The sequence below is a fragment of the Puma concolor genome, chromosome A1 (genome assembly GCF_028749965.1).
Source record: "Puma concolor isolate L17-30 chromosome A1, mPumCon1.1.hap2, whole genome shotgun sequence".
NCBI classification, from domain to species: domain Eukaryota; kingdom Metazoa; phylum Chordata; class Mammalia; order Carnivora; family Felidae; genus Puma; species Puma concolor.
The window spans coordinates 124,406,055-124,421,849 of NC_141667.1; the positions used below are offsets into that span (position 1 = coordinate 124,406,055).

The following is a 15,795-nucleotide window of genomic DNA, read 5'->3' on the forward strand; positions in this document are numbered from 1 at the left end:
GCTGGAGGGACCAGCCTGGAACCAGCGCAGAAAGAGAGGTGTCCAAGGGCAGAGCGTAGCAGTCACAAGGCTGCAGCGCGACAAGCGTCTGGGGAAAGGTAGGAACTAGTCCCCGCCACCTGCCGGTCAGTAGCACTACCCACAGCCTGGCGACGGCTGCCCTGGCCTTGTCCCAAAATATGTGAGCGCCGCCCCCTACTCCCGCCCCTTCCCCCGCCGCGCCCGCTGAGTGGGGGGCTGCGGGGGTTGCGCGGCCGGCGCCGGGAGCCGGGCGAGCGGCCCAGCGCGGGAGGGGGGGAGAGGGCGGGGCGGAGCTTCGGCGCCTCCCAGAGCCTTATTCCCAGCCGCGCGCCGGGAATCGTTCAGTCGACCGAGGGACCTGCGGGTGGCGCGTGGCTGGCCAACCTAACCGAGACGCAAGGGCTTGGGCGGGCGGACTGACTGAGCAATCAGACAGACGCCCGGCGGCCGCTAGCTCCACGCAGGTCCCAGCCAGGCTTGCACCCAGAGGCCCGCAGCAGACCGTACCGGGCGCAATCTCCTGCGCTCCGCCCGCCCGGGCTCCCGTGCCAGCGCCCCGTGGCCGCCGCCTCCAAAGTGATTGCTGCCTCGCCGCCTCCGCCGGGTCCAGGACCATGAAGCTGCTGCCGTCGGTGGTACTGAAGGTCTTTCTGGCTGCAGGTGAGAGGGCTGCCAACGCCCCCGGAGGTCGGGGGGTTGGGGACACTGTGCTGGGGGCACGGGGGAAGGTCGCTGCGGCGACCCCAGCGCAGGCCACTTGGTGGGGCCCGTGCTCCCTGGCGGACGGGCGCCAGCATTGGTGCGTGGTGACCGCGGGGTCTAATGCGGCCTTGCCCCTCACCCGCAGTGCTCTCGGCATTGGTAACTGGCGAGAGCCTGGAGCGGCTTCGAAGAGGACTGGCAGCTGGAACCAGCAACCTGGACTCTCCCACTGAATCAACAGACCAGCTGCTGCCCTCGGGAGGCAGCCGGGGCAGGGAAGTCCTGGACTTGGAAGAGACAGACCTGGACCTTTTCAGAGGTGGGTGTGAGGGCTCCCCATCCTCGGACCCCAGTGGGCAATTGAAAAATAAGTGGATACAGGATTCATGCTGTTTGGGCACACTTGTGGGTGGAGGTATTCATGGAGGACTTCAAGGAAAAGCTGCGGGGCCTGACAAGCATACTGGGGGATTCTGAAATGTGGGTCCCAAGGTCTTTCTTGCTGTTGAATTTCACATGCCGAGTTGCTGCCCTTCTGGGCACATTGAGAAGGCAGGGGTCTGGGGTCTTGTACATTCCTCTGGGGTAAGCTGGAGTAAGGGACAAGTCATGATTGAGATGCTTTCCCTAGAGTTTCTATACAAAAATGGGTGCAAGTCTTGATTCCTATATCCAATGACTATAATGTGTAAAATGACAGAGGTGGAGGTCCTAGGAATATAGTAGGTGTGTAGTCTTCTCCATCTACCTGTCTCCAGGTTGGAGAAACAGAGGGGAATGAGGAACACTTGGCCCCCCAGGTGAGGCCAGCACCTGCTGGGGAGGCTATGAATGGTGGGCACTAAGTCCTTAGGGAGATATACAGAAATGCTATGTGTCCACAAATCCTACACAAAGCCTGGAGACCTCCTGACCATCCTGAGTCCTTGAGAGAGACTCCAAGGGAGGAAGGGCCAGGTGGGATCCTCCAACCAGCAGATGTGGCTGTGGTTGAGTACTGGCACAGGGCAGAGTCCAGAGTCTCCAGCATTGCCCACTGCCCTGCCCCAGGCCACCTGCAGTGATTCTTGAGGGTGGAGCAGGGATCGAGCCTTGGGGCCCCAGAGTTACTGTATTTGTTTGGAAAGATACCCACCTGTTCTAGCCCGGCTGCTAGGCCGGCTCCTCAGCCACCGTTCCCTCTCCTTACCCAGAACTTCCCTCAGGTGCTGTCTCTGCTTGTATAAATCAAGGGTCAGCTCTAAAGCTGAGCCTGGGCTGCCACCCTTCGTCTCCTCATAGTAGCCTTCTTGGGCCACCCTGGCCGGAACAACCTGGATTCTCCTAGCCCTCTCCTCCTAGTCAGGGCAGAGCTGGGCTGTGACTCACCCTCCACCCACACGCCTGCTCCTCATACCTCTGCAAACCTGACTCACTGCTCCCTGTCCCTGGCAAAAGCCTGGCTGTCACCCTGTCACTCTCTTCCTCCCCTCTCTGATTGACTTGGCCCTCCTGCCACAATTTCACCACGGCTCTGGTCACTCGATTCCTCTGAGCATCTGCCTCACCTTCTGAGCTCTGAAGGTGCTTGGGTCTGCACCAGAGGAAACTGAGGACTACTGCACCTGCCTGCTTTCCCTTCTCTTGGCTTTGCTAGGTGAGGTCTGAGGATCCTATCATCTAAAATGAATAGCCATTACCATTTATTAAGTACCTACTGTGTTCTAGGCACTCATTATGCTATTGTGGGTTAATTAATCCTGTAGCAACCCTCTCAGATTGAACTCCTGCTATCCACTACTCACTAAGAACCCCAAGGTTCAGAGAGAGTAAGCCATTTGCCCAAGATCGCAGGAATGAAATTAGAGCACAGATCTGCTGACTTCAGAGCCCATTCATTGTTTCATTCCTGGTTCAACATCCCAGGTGCTCTAGACTTGTCCAGGGGAAGGGACAAGGGTGTATGAGGCACCTTGGTATATTGGGAAAGAATACAGGACATGGATGGAGTCCAGAGACCACATTTCTGATCTCAACCCTGCATGACTTTTACCAAGTCATGCCTTTGGGGACCTCAGGTTTTTTATCCGAAAGTGGAAAGCCATGGTATCCTTTCTTTTTTGTATATATTAATTTTTTTTTTAACATGTATTTCTTTTCAAGAGAGAGAGAAAGTGCAAGTGGGGGAGGAGCATAGAGAGGGAGACAGAGGATCCAATGCAAGCTGTGCGCTATGAGCACAGAGCCCAACGTAGGGCTCAGACTCACAAACCGTGAGATCATAACCTGGGCCTAAATCAAGAGTCAGCTGCTCATCTGACTGAGCCACCCAGGCGCCCCCATGATATTCTTTCAAGTCACTTCCAGCTTGAGGATCCTGAGTCTCTAATCTAATATGTGATGTTCACCCTTCTGCCAGACACATGGCTACAGCCATGGAGAGTGGGCACATTTTTTTCTGCTGGGAGCAGGGGATGGGGGGACTGGCATCAGACCCCCGATGGGCTGATGGGTGTAGCCCATAGTCAGTCCCAGCTGGATGTGTGAGGCTATTTTTCCCCCTTTGAAGTGTGGAAAGAATGGGGGGGGGGGGGAGTCATCATTGTTCCAGTTCCTTCTGGATAGTTCCTTACTTTCCATATTTCTCCCCCTTGTATACACCATACTCCCCATCCTGGAAAACTATAAATGGGACATTAGGGGATAAATGTATATAGACATTTGAGAGAAGTGGTGAGCTGCAAAGGGCACAGAGCAGGGTAAATATTCTGCTTGAAGTCAAAAAAGCAAGGCCCTGACCAGGCATGGCCTGCTTGTGGTCCCCAAGCCTGGCTCTGGCCTGAGCTCATGGTACCCTGGTGCTAATAGGTGCCTCAGAGGGGGCCACCTGGACATGTACACTGTTGTTATTTTAGGAGCCCCCCCCCAAAAAAAAAAACCCCTTCCAAGTACCTTCTCCAGAAGCAATTTTTATCTCTGACACTGTCTTCCTGCAAGTGGGTCACTGAGTGCAGCATCAGGAAATGAGGCTGATTTAAGGCCAAAATAGAACCAAGTGGGTGTGGAGGAGTAGATGGGGACGGACGGTGGAGTGAGGTTGGTAGAAATGCCCCGTCAGCTGCAGTTACTCAATAGAAGCTAACATTGTTAGAATGAAGTTCTTAAACTGAGTTTGCGAAATGTGTTCCTTGGGACCCCTGTAGCCTCTACTTCCTCCTTTGCTTTCTGGTTGTTCTGCCCAGTCCTCCTTTAGCCCCTGGGAGGCACTGAGCCAAGGGGTCTACCCAAGTCTTCTCACTTCAGGTGGGGTCACAGAGTATGTTTTCCGTCCAGACATGGATGGAATTCTTAACCCCAGGAAAGTCGAAAACTTAACAGGGTACTTTTCTCCTGCAGCTGCTTTCTCCTCCAAGCCACAGCCTCTGGTGACACCCAGCAAGGAGGAGCGTGGGAAAAAAAAGAAGAAAGGCAAGGGGTTAGGGAGGAAGAGAGACCCATGTCTTCGGAAATACAAGGACTTCTGCATCCACGGAGAGTGCAAATACGTGAAGGAGCTCCGGGCTCCATCCTGCATGTAAGTGTCCCTTTCCGGGCTGACTCTCCTCAGCACACTCTTTGTCAGTCACGTGGCTGTTCCTCGTTGTCACTGTTCCTTGAATTCATAATTCTACTCAGTTTCTTCTCAATCTTTAGGCGGAAGTTGGGAGGAGGGGAAATATTTTTAGTCAGCGGAAGGGGCTCTCCCCCGCATAGGATGTAATTTCCTGTGGTGTAGGTTTGTGACGCTCTTTCATCCTTGGGGACATTTCCTGCTTGCTCAGACACGAGCGTGTGGCTAGGAGAGCTTATACCTGCAGGCAGGTCCTTCATTCCTACCTTATGCCCTACTCCAGATGGGAGAAGCCAGTAGGACACATGGCAGAGTAGGCTTCCTGAGGGGGAGTGGAGCTCCTGTGGCCTCCTTTCCCAAGCCCTGCAGGCAGTTATGAGGTGCAGTCAGACTCACACTGTGCAGATGTGTGTGCTTGGACATATGTCCACTCATATGAGTGAGCACGTATGGATTGATTTGAAGGAACGGCGGGACTCTACAGGAAGTGATCATCATGAGAGCAGGGAGAAGCCCCTCCTCTCTTCTTCCTCATCCCAGCAAGGGCCAGGAGGTGGGGGACATGGTAGGTGTTGGCCTTTGGCCATGGGAGTGGGAGAACACTTCCTTTGTGCCAGATTAACAGGAAATGGAACCCAACCCAGTAGGCATCAGCCCCCGGTCAGGCAGCACCACCCCTTCCCTGGGTGGAAGGGCCATGGGTTCCGCAGCTATTCTGCTAGGCCAAACCCAGCAAACGGCAGCCTTGGCGACCCCTCGGGGGTGACGGCACAGCCATGCTTTCTGGCAGACATAATGTCGCCACTGTGCCTGAGGCCAACACCCACATCAGACTACAAACATCCACTCTTCCTCTGGACACAAGGTCCCTACAAAGGACAGTCTTTGTGACCTGGGAGACTGTGGACAGGGCCAGGAGATGATTAGGTGCACACCACGTCTCAACCTGTCAAAAAGGCTGACTGCCTGGCATGTCTTCTGTTGTGACTGGTAAAGATCCCTTGTTTTTTTAAAGTTTCCTTGTCCTGTCTGATCTTACATAGCAAAGCTGCCCTATATTTGGCATTTGGCAAGACATCACTCTACCCTGTCCATGATCACTTGTGTGTCCTCTCCTATAACGCCCTTGTCAGGAGCTTGGTATTGGAGGGAGTTGCTTTAGAGTAACATAGACAGTCCTTATAGGGTGTTGGGATAGGGTAGGGAATATTTGTCTTAAATTTGTAAAATGCTGTCATTAGCACAGGGTGGAGGCAGTGACTCTGAGGGTAGTCAAGATGGATTGAGGCCAGGAATCTGTCTGGGCCAAAATGATCCAGAGCTTTGGTGGGTGGTCTTCTACTGCTCAGCTGAGAACCTTTGTAAGGCTGCTGTCCTAGAGGGCTGGGCATGACCCACCAGCTAAGGCCAGTAGATAAGGGTGCCCAGAGCCAAGGTGGCCCTAGGGATAGTGATGATATTCATGATGATGCCTTCTCTCCTTTGCCCCGTAACTTCACTATTAACATTTAATATGAGCTGAGCCCTGCAGGTATGTGTTGAGTGCCTACTTGGTGCCAACTATTCTAGGGGATAGGGAATTACAGTCATGTCCTAGGATTCTCAAAAGCCCTAGGGAAGTTGGCAAGGGCTTGCTATCTCTAGTTGAAAGGTAAGGAAACTAGAGCCAGGAAGTAGGAAGTGATTTGCCTGAGATCAACAGCTAAATAAGTGGATGGAAACAGGACAGGGATTCAGGTGCCTGACTTCCAGTCCAGCGTGCTTTTCATGCCCCCAGGCTGTATTGGATGTTGGCCTGTGTCCTTCTTCCCTATCTGTCCTTACAGAGTTTGAATAGGATTTTATAGAGGGCAGCTGTTATGTTAGAGGTATCTTAAGGCTTTTACTAGCCTAAGGGCATGCCAACCTGATTTGAAGACCTTGTCTCTGCTTCCTAAGCAGATTTTCAAGGGGCTGGATTCAGTGTCTGATTTGGCTGCCCCCCTCACTCCGGCCTTTGGTACTCTGGGCAGAATGCAGCAAGAAGACACATAGTTCCTGGTTTGGGCAAATGTGATATCTGGTCACCTACCTTTGGGGCCCTTTGTTGCTCCTCCTTCCCTCTAGACCCAGGAACCACCAGCTAGGGTGTGTTCAGGCTGCCCTTGTGAGCTTGAGGCTAGCTGGCTTCCTAAGCCGGTCCTCCACAGCCACAATTCACAGCAAAGCCCTTTTGTGTCACCAGCCAAACGCTGCCCTCAAAGAGCAGTTTCCTGGGGCTCCTAACTAGCTGCTGACCCAGCAGCTGGCTGTGAAATTTCCTGTGGCTGGAGGAAACCTTGGGGCAGTCAGGCTGAGGAGAACTCAGTTGGAAGAGAAATGGGTCTGGAGCCTCCCCTTGGCCTCATTGGCCAGATCCTGAAAAGGGATGGTGAGCCCCCTTCTCTTTGGCTCCATCTGACTTTGGCCGCCCATACCTCAGGGCAGTACCCTCTGGCATCTAATAATACAATAAGTCACAGTTTGGTGAGACTTGGTCTTTTGCTAAGTGATTTTACCTGTATATTCTCATTTGATCTCAAAATACGCTAGCGAGGCGGGTGTTTATTATTCTTGTGTTTCACATGAGGAAACCAAAGCTTACAAAGGTAAAAGTAACTTGTTCAAGATCACTTGGCTAGAAATAGCAGTGGGACTGATCTGGAACTCATGTATTCTGACATCCAAACTGGAGAAACCCAGTTTGGAAGATGTCTTTAGACCCTAGAGGGTTTTAACTTCTATTGTAACACAAATTCTGAAATGGGTCACCAACATTGGTAGGAGGAACATGTTCCAGTTTGGTGGGTTGCTGGCTCTGGGTAAGACACATGATCTTGCCCCCACCCAGGATGCTTGGAACGTTCTCATCCCCCCTCCTTCCCAGGGGAAGCCAGGAGTCATCTGCAAAGGGAGGGGGAGGTGGGTAATATTAGGATGTTTACATTATTATCCTTTTGACTCAGGGTGGGGGTGGAGGGATTATGTAACTGAATTGCGGGACTCTGAGGCCAAGCTTTATTTCTATCATCTGAGTAACTACCTGTGGGGTTTGAGTGATGGCTGAAAGTGAAAAACAGACTGAGCTTCGGCTTCCCTTCCCCCGAGGGAGCACAGTCTCTGAAGTCATCTAGACTGCTGGGTTGAATCCTGGCTTTACACTCACTAGCTGTGTAACCTTGGGCAAATTAGCTAAACAACTTAAGCCTCAGTCTCTCCATCTTTAAAATGGGGGTAGTAACTCCTACTTCAGAGAGATGTTTTTAAGATTAAATGAAATGATTCTTTTTTTTTAAGTTTATTTATTTATTTTGAGAGAAAGAGAGAGAGAGAGGCAGAGAGAGGAGAGAGAGAATCCCAAGCATGCTCTGCACTGTCAGCTTGGAGCCCGACATGGGGCTCAAACCTATGAACCATGAGCCTAAGTTAAGTGTCAGATGCTTAATTGACTGAGCCACCCAGGAGCCCCTGAAGTGATTCTTATAAAGCAATTAGCACAGAGTACTTGGCTCACATAAGCCTTTAATGTTTGGTATTTATTATTCAAGTTAATAATAATAATAGTAAAATAGTAAGTCAAAGAGCAGGGTCAGACTGCCCCAGGAACCCATCACCTCATCAGATATGTGTTTCCTTGGGGTAGCCTGCATTGTTCAGAGTAGAAAGAATCATGAATTGGAATCTGCTATGACTACTTTCTAGTCTTAGCCTTGTTGCTTTTTAGTTGTGTTACTTTTGGCAAATCACAATCCCTCTGACCCTTAATCTTACTCTTTCAATCTGTAAAATGGGTCTGTACCTGTCTACCAGATGTTGAGTCTCAGCTGAGCTAGCAGGTAAGGCTGGTGTCTTATCAACTGTAAACTGTTATGCAGATGTGATTTCCCAAGGGCACTCCTAAGAGTGTCTTCCATAAGAGCAGGGGGAGGGTTATTGTTTTGCCCACCTTGGCTGATAGAACAGATTAGATTCATGGAGAGGCTGGGTAAAGAGCTGTGTGCCCTGCTATGTGTATATGGGCCTGACCCACATTTTGTCCTTCAGTGAGGTGGTTCCCCAAAACACCCAGGAGGATCCAGGGCAGGGAGAGGTGCTTGGCACCCCACAAGCACAGCCTGGCCTGTCTGTTGCTGCCAGGTCTGGAGAGATCTGTTTCCCAGGTGCCTCTCGGCAGAAGGAAGGAATTCCTTGCTCTGAGGCACCATATGCATAATGTACTTCCCAGAGGAGGTGCAGCTCAGGATAGAGGCCCACCAGGTTCTCAGTGCTTCCTTCAGCAAGCTAGTGGCCTAAAGTCCCCAGGCAGACAGTGCCAGTGCAGTTGTGGGTGCAGTTGGGGAGCAAACTGAGCTCAGAGTCAGACAAACGAAGACCACACCTCTGCTCTGCTGAGTGACCACTGGGAAGATAGCTCGGCCTTTCTCTCTAGCACGGGGCTTCCATCTACATCAAAGGGCCTCTCGGGTGCTCAGATAAAGAAAGGAACATGAATGTGCTTGTTCAACTGAACGCACTTCTGAGTCTTCCTAAGAGCTTCCAGGAAGTGCTTTATGTTGGAAGAGGTGGCTGTCATCTGATTTATTTCTCGAGTGTGAAAAGCCAGGGGGTTGTTTCTGACATTCCTCCACACTCTGGCAAGACAGCTGGGCAAGAAGTTACCTTGGTTTGTTTGCTTTGTCCTGTGATGAAGGAGGCCAGATAGCCCAGGGTTCAGAGGCCAAAAGTTGATGTTAAGCTCTCAAGTTGGGCTCTGCACCCAGGGGGAGCTGGGAGTTAAATGGAGGGAACTTGAGAAAAATGACTCCTGGCAAATGAACAGGACCTATTAATAGGCTGGGCCGTGGCTGAGAGGGACTGAGTGCTGGAAGCAGTGGTGGAGAAGCCTGGGTTTATTTCTAGGTCAGAGTTGAGGGGCCTCACTAGAGGGAGTGATACTCAGTCCCCTCAGCTCAACCCACCAGCTCATGGGCCTAAGTCTTCTGAAGGCCTTAAACAAAACCTCTTAACACACATGTAATAAATCATCCACACATGGAACGTATCTAGCTAAGACCTTCAAGTCCTCCCTCACTTTTTCCCTGCCTGGAGTGGGAATCTCCAGCCAGACAGCCAGAGGAAATGGAGTAGGGGGTGAGGAATTGGGAAGGAAGGCCACAGAACCTTCAGAAGGGCTCCTCAAAAGTCTTCTACTGAATTCCTACTAGAAGGATAGAGGAAGGGCAGGAATCGGGATAGGAATCGGGTCAGGGGTTGATAGACTGAGGCTGTGAGGACTGGGGTTTGGCTTAGGTAGATGGGCCATTGCCTATAGAGAGAGGCCAAACCACTAACCTCCTCTCTGCTTTGTTCTGTCTTAAACCAGCTGCCACCCAGGTTACCACGGAGAGAGGTGCCATGGGCTGAGCCTCCCGGTGGAAAACCGCTTATATACTTATGACCATACGACCGTCCTGGCTGTGGTGGCTGTGGTGCTGTCGTCTGTCTGTCTGCTTGTCATCGTGGGGCTTCTCATGTTTCGGTGAGTATTGGGCCCCTGCAGGCTGTTTCTGCGTATCACTTCCATCCCTCCTCCTGGGTCTTCTGCCTGTGATCACATGAGCCCTCCAACCTCCCAAACTCGGTGCTAGGCATTTGACCGACATTCTGGAGTACAGGTTCTCTGGGAACCTGGCTTCTCTGGCATGACATGAATCCGGTGTCCAGAGCACAGGGCAAAAATTGTGAGGCCATAGCAGCTCCTGCTTCTCATAGCAGGCACAGTAACCCATCCATGGATCCACCTCTTCACACAGTTCTTTCTCTTTGCCCTGTTCTTTGGTGGCATTAGTATGTGGTTTGATAGAGCATGGGTGGTATGTGGTTATTGGTATAGTCTTCTAATTCTGAGGCATCTTGACCCCAGGCCATGTTTCTAGTCCAGGTTATGTTCTAGACTGGGGGAAACCTGCCAAGCACTCTGTGCCTGTTTTCAAGCAGTGTAAATTATCTGTCGTGAGACCTGGACCAAGTTGCCTGTCTTTCTGAGGGTTATAATCTTACAGTGATTGTAATCTCTGTCTACCTACCTCATCAGGATGTTGTGATGAGGATCCTGTAAATGAGGTGAAAGTTCTCAGCAAATTATAGCTTTTGCTGTTAGAGACAGGCATTCCCTGGGGCAAGTTGGGCGTTTGACCAGAGGTCTGTTGGGCTGCCATACCCTCTTGGCTTTTCCAAGTAACGGACAGAACCACCATGGCAGTGTTCTTTAGAAGGACCTTCTCTGGACCCACACCCTATCAAAGCAGGCAAATCTTGCTCACAAAACTTGTCTCCTTCAGGTACCATAGGAGAGGTGGTTATGATGTGGAAAATGAAGAGAAAGTGAAGTTGGGCATGACTACTTCCCACTGAGAGAGACCTGTGCTCAAGGTAATGGTCCATCCTTTGCCCCCTGGCACCATCACCACCTTTCCTAGATCTGTTTCAAGGCATGCTGAATTCTTTTTTTTTTTTTAATTTTTTTTAATGTTTATTTATTTTTGAGACAGAGAGAGACAGAGCATGAATGGGGGAGGGGCAGAGAGAGAGGGAGACACAGAATCGGAAGCAGGCTCCAGGTTCTGAGCCATCAGCCCACAGCCTGACGCGGGGCTCGAACTCATGAACCGCGAGATCGTGACCTGAGCTGAAGTCAGACGCTCAACCGACTGAGCCACCCAGGCGCCCCAAGGCATGCTGAATTCTTCTCTTGACCCATGGGTTGGAGGATAGGCTACTGTGGAGTTAGGGTCTCCTTGCAGAATGGTTTGCAAAAAGGTTTTTGGTAGGGGCACCTGGGTGGCTCAGTTGGTTAAGCATCTGACTCTTGATTTTGGCTCAAGTCATGATCTTGCAGTTAGTGAGATCAAGTCCCGAGTTGAGCTCTGCTCTGTCAGCATGGAGCCTGCTTGGATTTCTCTCTCTCTCTCTCTCTCTCTCTCTCTCTCTCCCCCCCCCTGTCTCTTTGCCCTTCCCCTGTTCACATGTACTCTTTTTCCCTCTCAAAATAAATAAATAAACAACAAAAAAGTTTATTTATTTATTTTGGGGTGGGGGAGAGTGCACAAGTGGGGAGGGCAGAGATAGAGGGAGAGATAGAGAGAATCCCAAGCAGGCCCCACACTGCCGTTGTGGAGCCCAATGCAGGGCTCGTACCGACAAACCACGAGATCATGACCTGAGCTGAAGTCAGACGCTTAACCAAGTAAACCACACAGCTGCCCCCGGCCAAAAAGGTTTTCAGTGGGTCATCTCCACTTGGGGTGACAGTTGCCACAGAAATATCCAAGAGAGATACCTGAGACAATAGCATCTTCCATCTTTGTCCCTTCTTCTGCCCCTTCACAGATGATCTTCCTACTTCCTGAGACTGGACCTAGGAAACTCTTAAGACCTATTAACTGGATCCAGCATTAAATGCCTTCCTCTTATGCTTTAGGAATCTTCTGGGGACTGCTACCTCTGAGAAGACACAGCTGATCGTAGACTCTGCAGAGGGAAAGAACGTCACAGCTAGTCAGGAAGATTCCTTCGTCCCCAGTTGCTATCTAGATTGGGCCTCCCATAATTGCTTTGCCAAAATACCAGAGCCTTCAAGTGCCAAGCTGAATGTGTCAAAATGGGATCTTGATCAGAAGAAAGCAAAAGTGAGAGACCTTCATGCCCTTCGGATTCTCTCCACCAAACCCCACTTATTCCCATAAGTTTGTTTAAACACTTAACTTCTGGATTAAGATGCCAGTTAAATTCCATATGCTCCAGGATCTTTGACTGATAAAAAAAGAAGGAGAGGAAGAAGGAAAGATTTGTGGATTGGAAGAGAGTAATAAAGATTGAGAAGCCATGTACTCAAGTAGCCACCAAGGGATCTGCCATTTGGACCCTCTAGCGCTGGATTTGATGAGCTAACTGTGAAATACCACAAGCCTGAGAACTCTGAATTTTGGGACTTCTACCCAGATGGAAAAATAACAACTATTTTTTGTTTGTTTGTTTGTAAGATGCCTCTTAAATTATATATTTATTTTATTCTATGTATGTTAATTTATTTAGTTTTTAACAATCTAACAATAATATTTCAAGTGCCTAGCCTGTTACTTTGGCAATTTCCTGGCCCTCCACCTTATATGCCCCACCATCTGGCTCAGCATCGCACCCCTCTGCCACAAATCTGAGATGGTTCTGTGACCCATCTGTAGTCATCTATTATCTGTCCACGTTTCCGAAGACCTTCCGCAATCACAGTGCCAAAGGGGGAGGTCTGTAGGTCAGGATATAGGAGTTAACTTTGTCAGATCCACTCTATGAGTTGGACTGCAGTCTTGCCTAGGCGATTTTGTCTACTGTTTGTGTTTTGAAAGCCCAAGGTGCTGATGTCAAAGTGTAACAGATACCGGTGTTTCCCTATGTCCTTTCCCTGCCAAATCTCAGAAGAGGTTGGGCTTCTAGCCTACAGCTTTCCTGGCTCCTCACCCCCCCTGGCCCCAGGCCCGCAGAGTGGGCACTCCCTCTTCCCTGTGTCAAGACATTTCTCTTACTCCTGCCATTCTTCTGGTGCTACTCCATGCAGCGGTCAGTGCAGCAGGGGATGATCTAGAGAAGGTATTAGCAAAGAAAAAGGCTGAGGAGGAACAGGAAACATTGGAGCTGTTGTTGTTAATTGATAACCTACCAATTGCTACAGAGTTTGGAGGTGAGGAGGGTTTTTGTGTAAACCCACCCACCTCACCTAAACTAAAAAGGCATGCTGTCATGGCCCCTTCTGGAAGTTTCTGGTGCCATTTCTGAACTGTTACAACTTGTATTTCCAAACCTGGTTCATATTTATATTTTGCAATTCAAATAAAGATAACCCTTACTCCATAGATTTCTGTCTTCTTGTTTTAACTGGGAACTGGTCTAACAGATATTTCCTAAGCCCTGACTCAACATTAGGCTCTATGCCAGGCCTTTTTATGTACACTATCTCAGTATCCCTGACAACATTGTGATGGAGGTACTATCATTGTCCCATTTTTCCAAAAGAGAAAACTGAAGCTCTTGGTCAGAAGAAAGCAAAAGTGGGAGCTCAGAGAAGTTATATAACTCGCCTGAAGATACACAGTTGGTAAGTGACAGAGCTGGGACTGGCAGTCTGACTCCAATTATTTGTCTTAATGCTTATATTTACTACCTCCGAGACAACAGAGAATAAACCTTTCACATAGAAAGTTTGGCTGGCTGTAACCAGGAAAGACGTCCACCCATTCAGCCAACAGACTCTGGACTCAGAGCCTTGTCCTATGGTGTATATGCAAAGAGGCCTTGCCCCTGGTGGAAACAAGGTACCTTTGACTTCGTCTCATGCTGTACAGCCATCTATCAGCAAACCTTTATCTATCACTCCTACCTTTAGAACATATGCTGAATGCAGCCACTTCTCATCACTGCTCCTACCATCACCCTGGTCCAATTCACCATCATCTCTTGCTTGAAATCTTGCAATGGCCTCCTGTGTCCTTTCTTCCTCCTGCTCCCATATAGCCCTTTCCAACATAAAAGCCAGAGTGATCATGTAAAACATAATCTAGATCTCGTCTGCATTGCAGGCTTTCCCTGATGGACTATGAGACAATAGCACATCCCTTGGCCACGCTGCTCTTCTTATTCTTACATTGCTTTCTTTTCCACCAGAGCCCTTATCACCACTAACATATTCTTATTTGTTTATTGTCTATCTCTTCCTGCTACAATACTAGCTTCATGAAGGTAGGGGTGTGTACGTTGCTCTGATCCCAGATTCTAAAACAATGCAATTGAGTTGTCGGCATTCAATATCTGTCACTTGGATGAGTGAATAGAAGAAATGACTAAAATCCCAGTCAAAGGCCAGCAAGTGCACAGGTGTGTGATCCAATGCTGGCCTGGAAGTGTGGTTGGGCCTCTGTCGGGGAGGGTGGATGGGGATGACAGGATAAAAGTGGAATTTGGAGCAGGTCATCTTGCCATGATGTCCTAGGTAGACTGGAGGCAGAGGGATCCATGGGAAGGTCATTAGACAAGCACCGCCGGACTGCCCTTTCCTCATTCTCTTCTCTTAGAGAGTTGTGGTACTCTAAAATTTCTCCAGGAGCCCACACAGAGATCTTGCTTTTAAAACTTTGTGCGGTAGCAACTACCAGAGCTGAACCTATGTACATCCTACAACCCAGCAATTCCACTCCTAGGGGTATACAAAAGAGAAATGAATACATGTATGTACCAAAAAACGTATATAGGAGTGATCTTAGCTTTACTTACAATAATTAAAAACTGGAAATTACCCTCAAACCCATCAATATTTGACAATGATGAATAAATAAATTGTCATGTATCTATGCAATGAACTACTAAATAGCAATATCATTGAATCTTACAACATAACACTGAGTGAAGAAAGCCAGACACAAAATAGTATATTCTTAGTGATCGTATTTGTTTAAAATTTTAAAATAGGTAAAACTAATCTATGGTGAAACAAATCAGGAAAGAGATTCCTGTTGGGCTCTGTAGTGACAGGAAGGGGGCAAGACAGGGCAACTTCTGGAGCTCTGATTAACGTTATGTTCCACAATCTGGGTGCTGGCTACTGGGAGTATTCACGATGAGAAAAATTCATCGAATATGGCTTGTGCCTTTCTTCTCTATATGTATTAAACTGCAATAAAAAGATTTTTCAAAATTTGGGTAGGGGACTCTTTTGCTATTTGCATCATATAAAGCTCCATAACGTACCAGTATATTAATTTGGTAATCAGAGACAATAGTACAGATATCAGAAAAAACTGTGGAGCAGTGACTTACTTTGAACTCTTCACGGGGCTCTCTCTCCTGCTCCAGTTTTCAAGCCTCCAGCCCTTAATCCAGGCTTGGCTTTTCAAACCCATTTTGTTTCTCCAGCTCATGTTTCCTGCGGCCTCGAGGCTTCCTGCCTTTCAGGGGCTCTCTCCTGCCTCTGCTGCGGCTGCTGGGAACTCCTTTACCTTCTGCGGAGCCTTCCTGGGCCTCTGTTTGGTTGATATCAGGCCCTGGGAGCCTCTGAACTTGCAGTTCGTTCTCCAAATTGGCTAGCAGAAGTTATCTGGCCCCCCTGTGCTCTGAAAAACATCCGCCTCTTCTCTTATGGTCCTCCCTTTTGGCCGCCTTTGCAATACTTTTTTTTATAGCGTTCATCACAATCATGATTAGGCTAATAAATATTTGATGGTCATGGAGTGCTCACTGAGCACAGCCCACTGGGCCACACACTGCACAGGCTTTGTCTCAGGTGCATCTCATCACAACCTAGGATGAAGGTGCCCTGACTACCCATGTTGTTGATGCCTAAGAAGTTTAACTCAGAACTTTAACTTCCAAGCCTTCACTCTAACCACTAAATTACGTTCCCGAATGAGTTCTTAGGGCCAGCCTTGTTTTCTCTTCTTCCC

At 49.3% G+C, this 15,795-nt stretch overlaps 1 protein-coding gene across 2 annotated transcripts; it reads left to right on the forward strand.

Annotated features, from left to right (window-relative positions):
- The first annotated feature begins 330 nt into the window (after window positions 1–330).
- HBEGF (heparin binding EGF like growth factor) lies at window positions 331–13,215 on the forward strand. 2 transcript variants are annotated; one of them, XM_025924122.2, is made up of 6 exons: window positions 331–681; window positions 869–1,042; window positions 4,099–4,276; window positions 9,693–9,848; window positions 10,651–10,741; window positions 11,790–13,215. In XM_025924122.2, exons 1-5 carry the CDS (start codon window positions 636–638, stop codon window positions 10,721–10,723), a joined length of 627 nt encoding a protein of 208 aa, XP_025779907.1. In that variant the 5' UTR covers window positions 331–635; the 3' UTR covers window positions 10,724–10,741; window positions 11,790–13,215. The 2 variants fall into 2 exon arrangements, with proteins under 2 accessions (XP_025779907.1, XP_025779906.1); XM_025924121.2 differs by having other exon boundaries at window positions 431–681; window positions 11,699–13,215.
- The last annotated feature ends 2,580 nt before the right edge of the window (window positions 13,216–15,795 follow it).

Bases quoted from the DNA above. Each gene is read 5' to 3' on its own strand.
- HBEGF (XM_025924122.2), top strand. From the start codon at position 636: ATGAAGCTGCTGCCGTCGGTGGTACTGAAGGTCTTTCTGGCTGCAG. The intron at 682-868 runs GTGAGAGGGCTG...CCTCACCCGCAG, and splicing joins GAAGGTCTTTCTGGCTGCAG to TGCTCTCGGCATTGGTAACT. The intron at 1,043-4,098 runs GTGGGTGTGAGG...TTTCTCCTGCAG, and splicing joins AGACCTGGACCTTTTCAGAG to CTGCTTTCTCCTCCAAGCCA.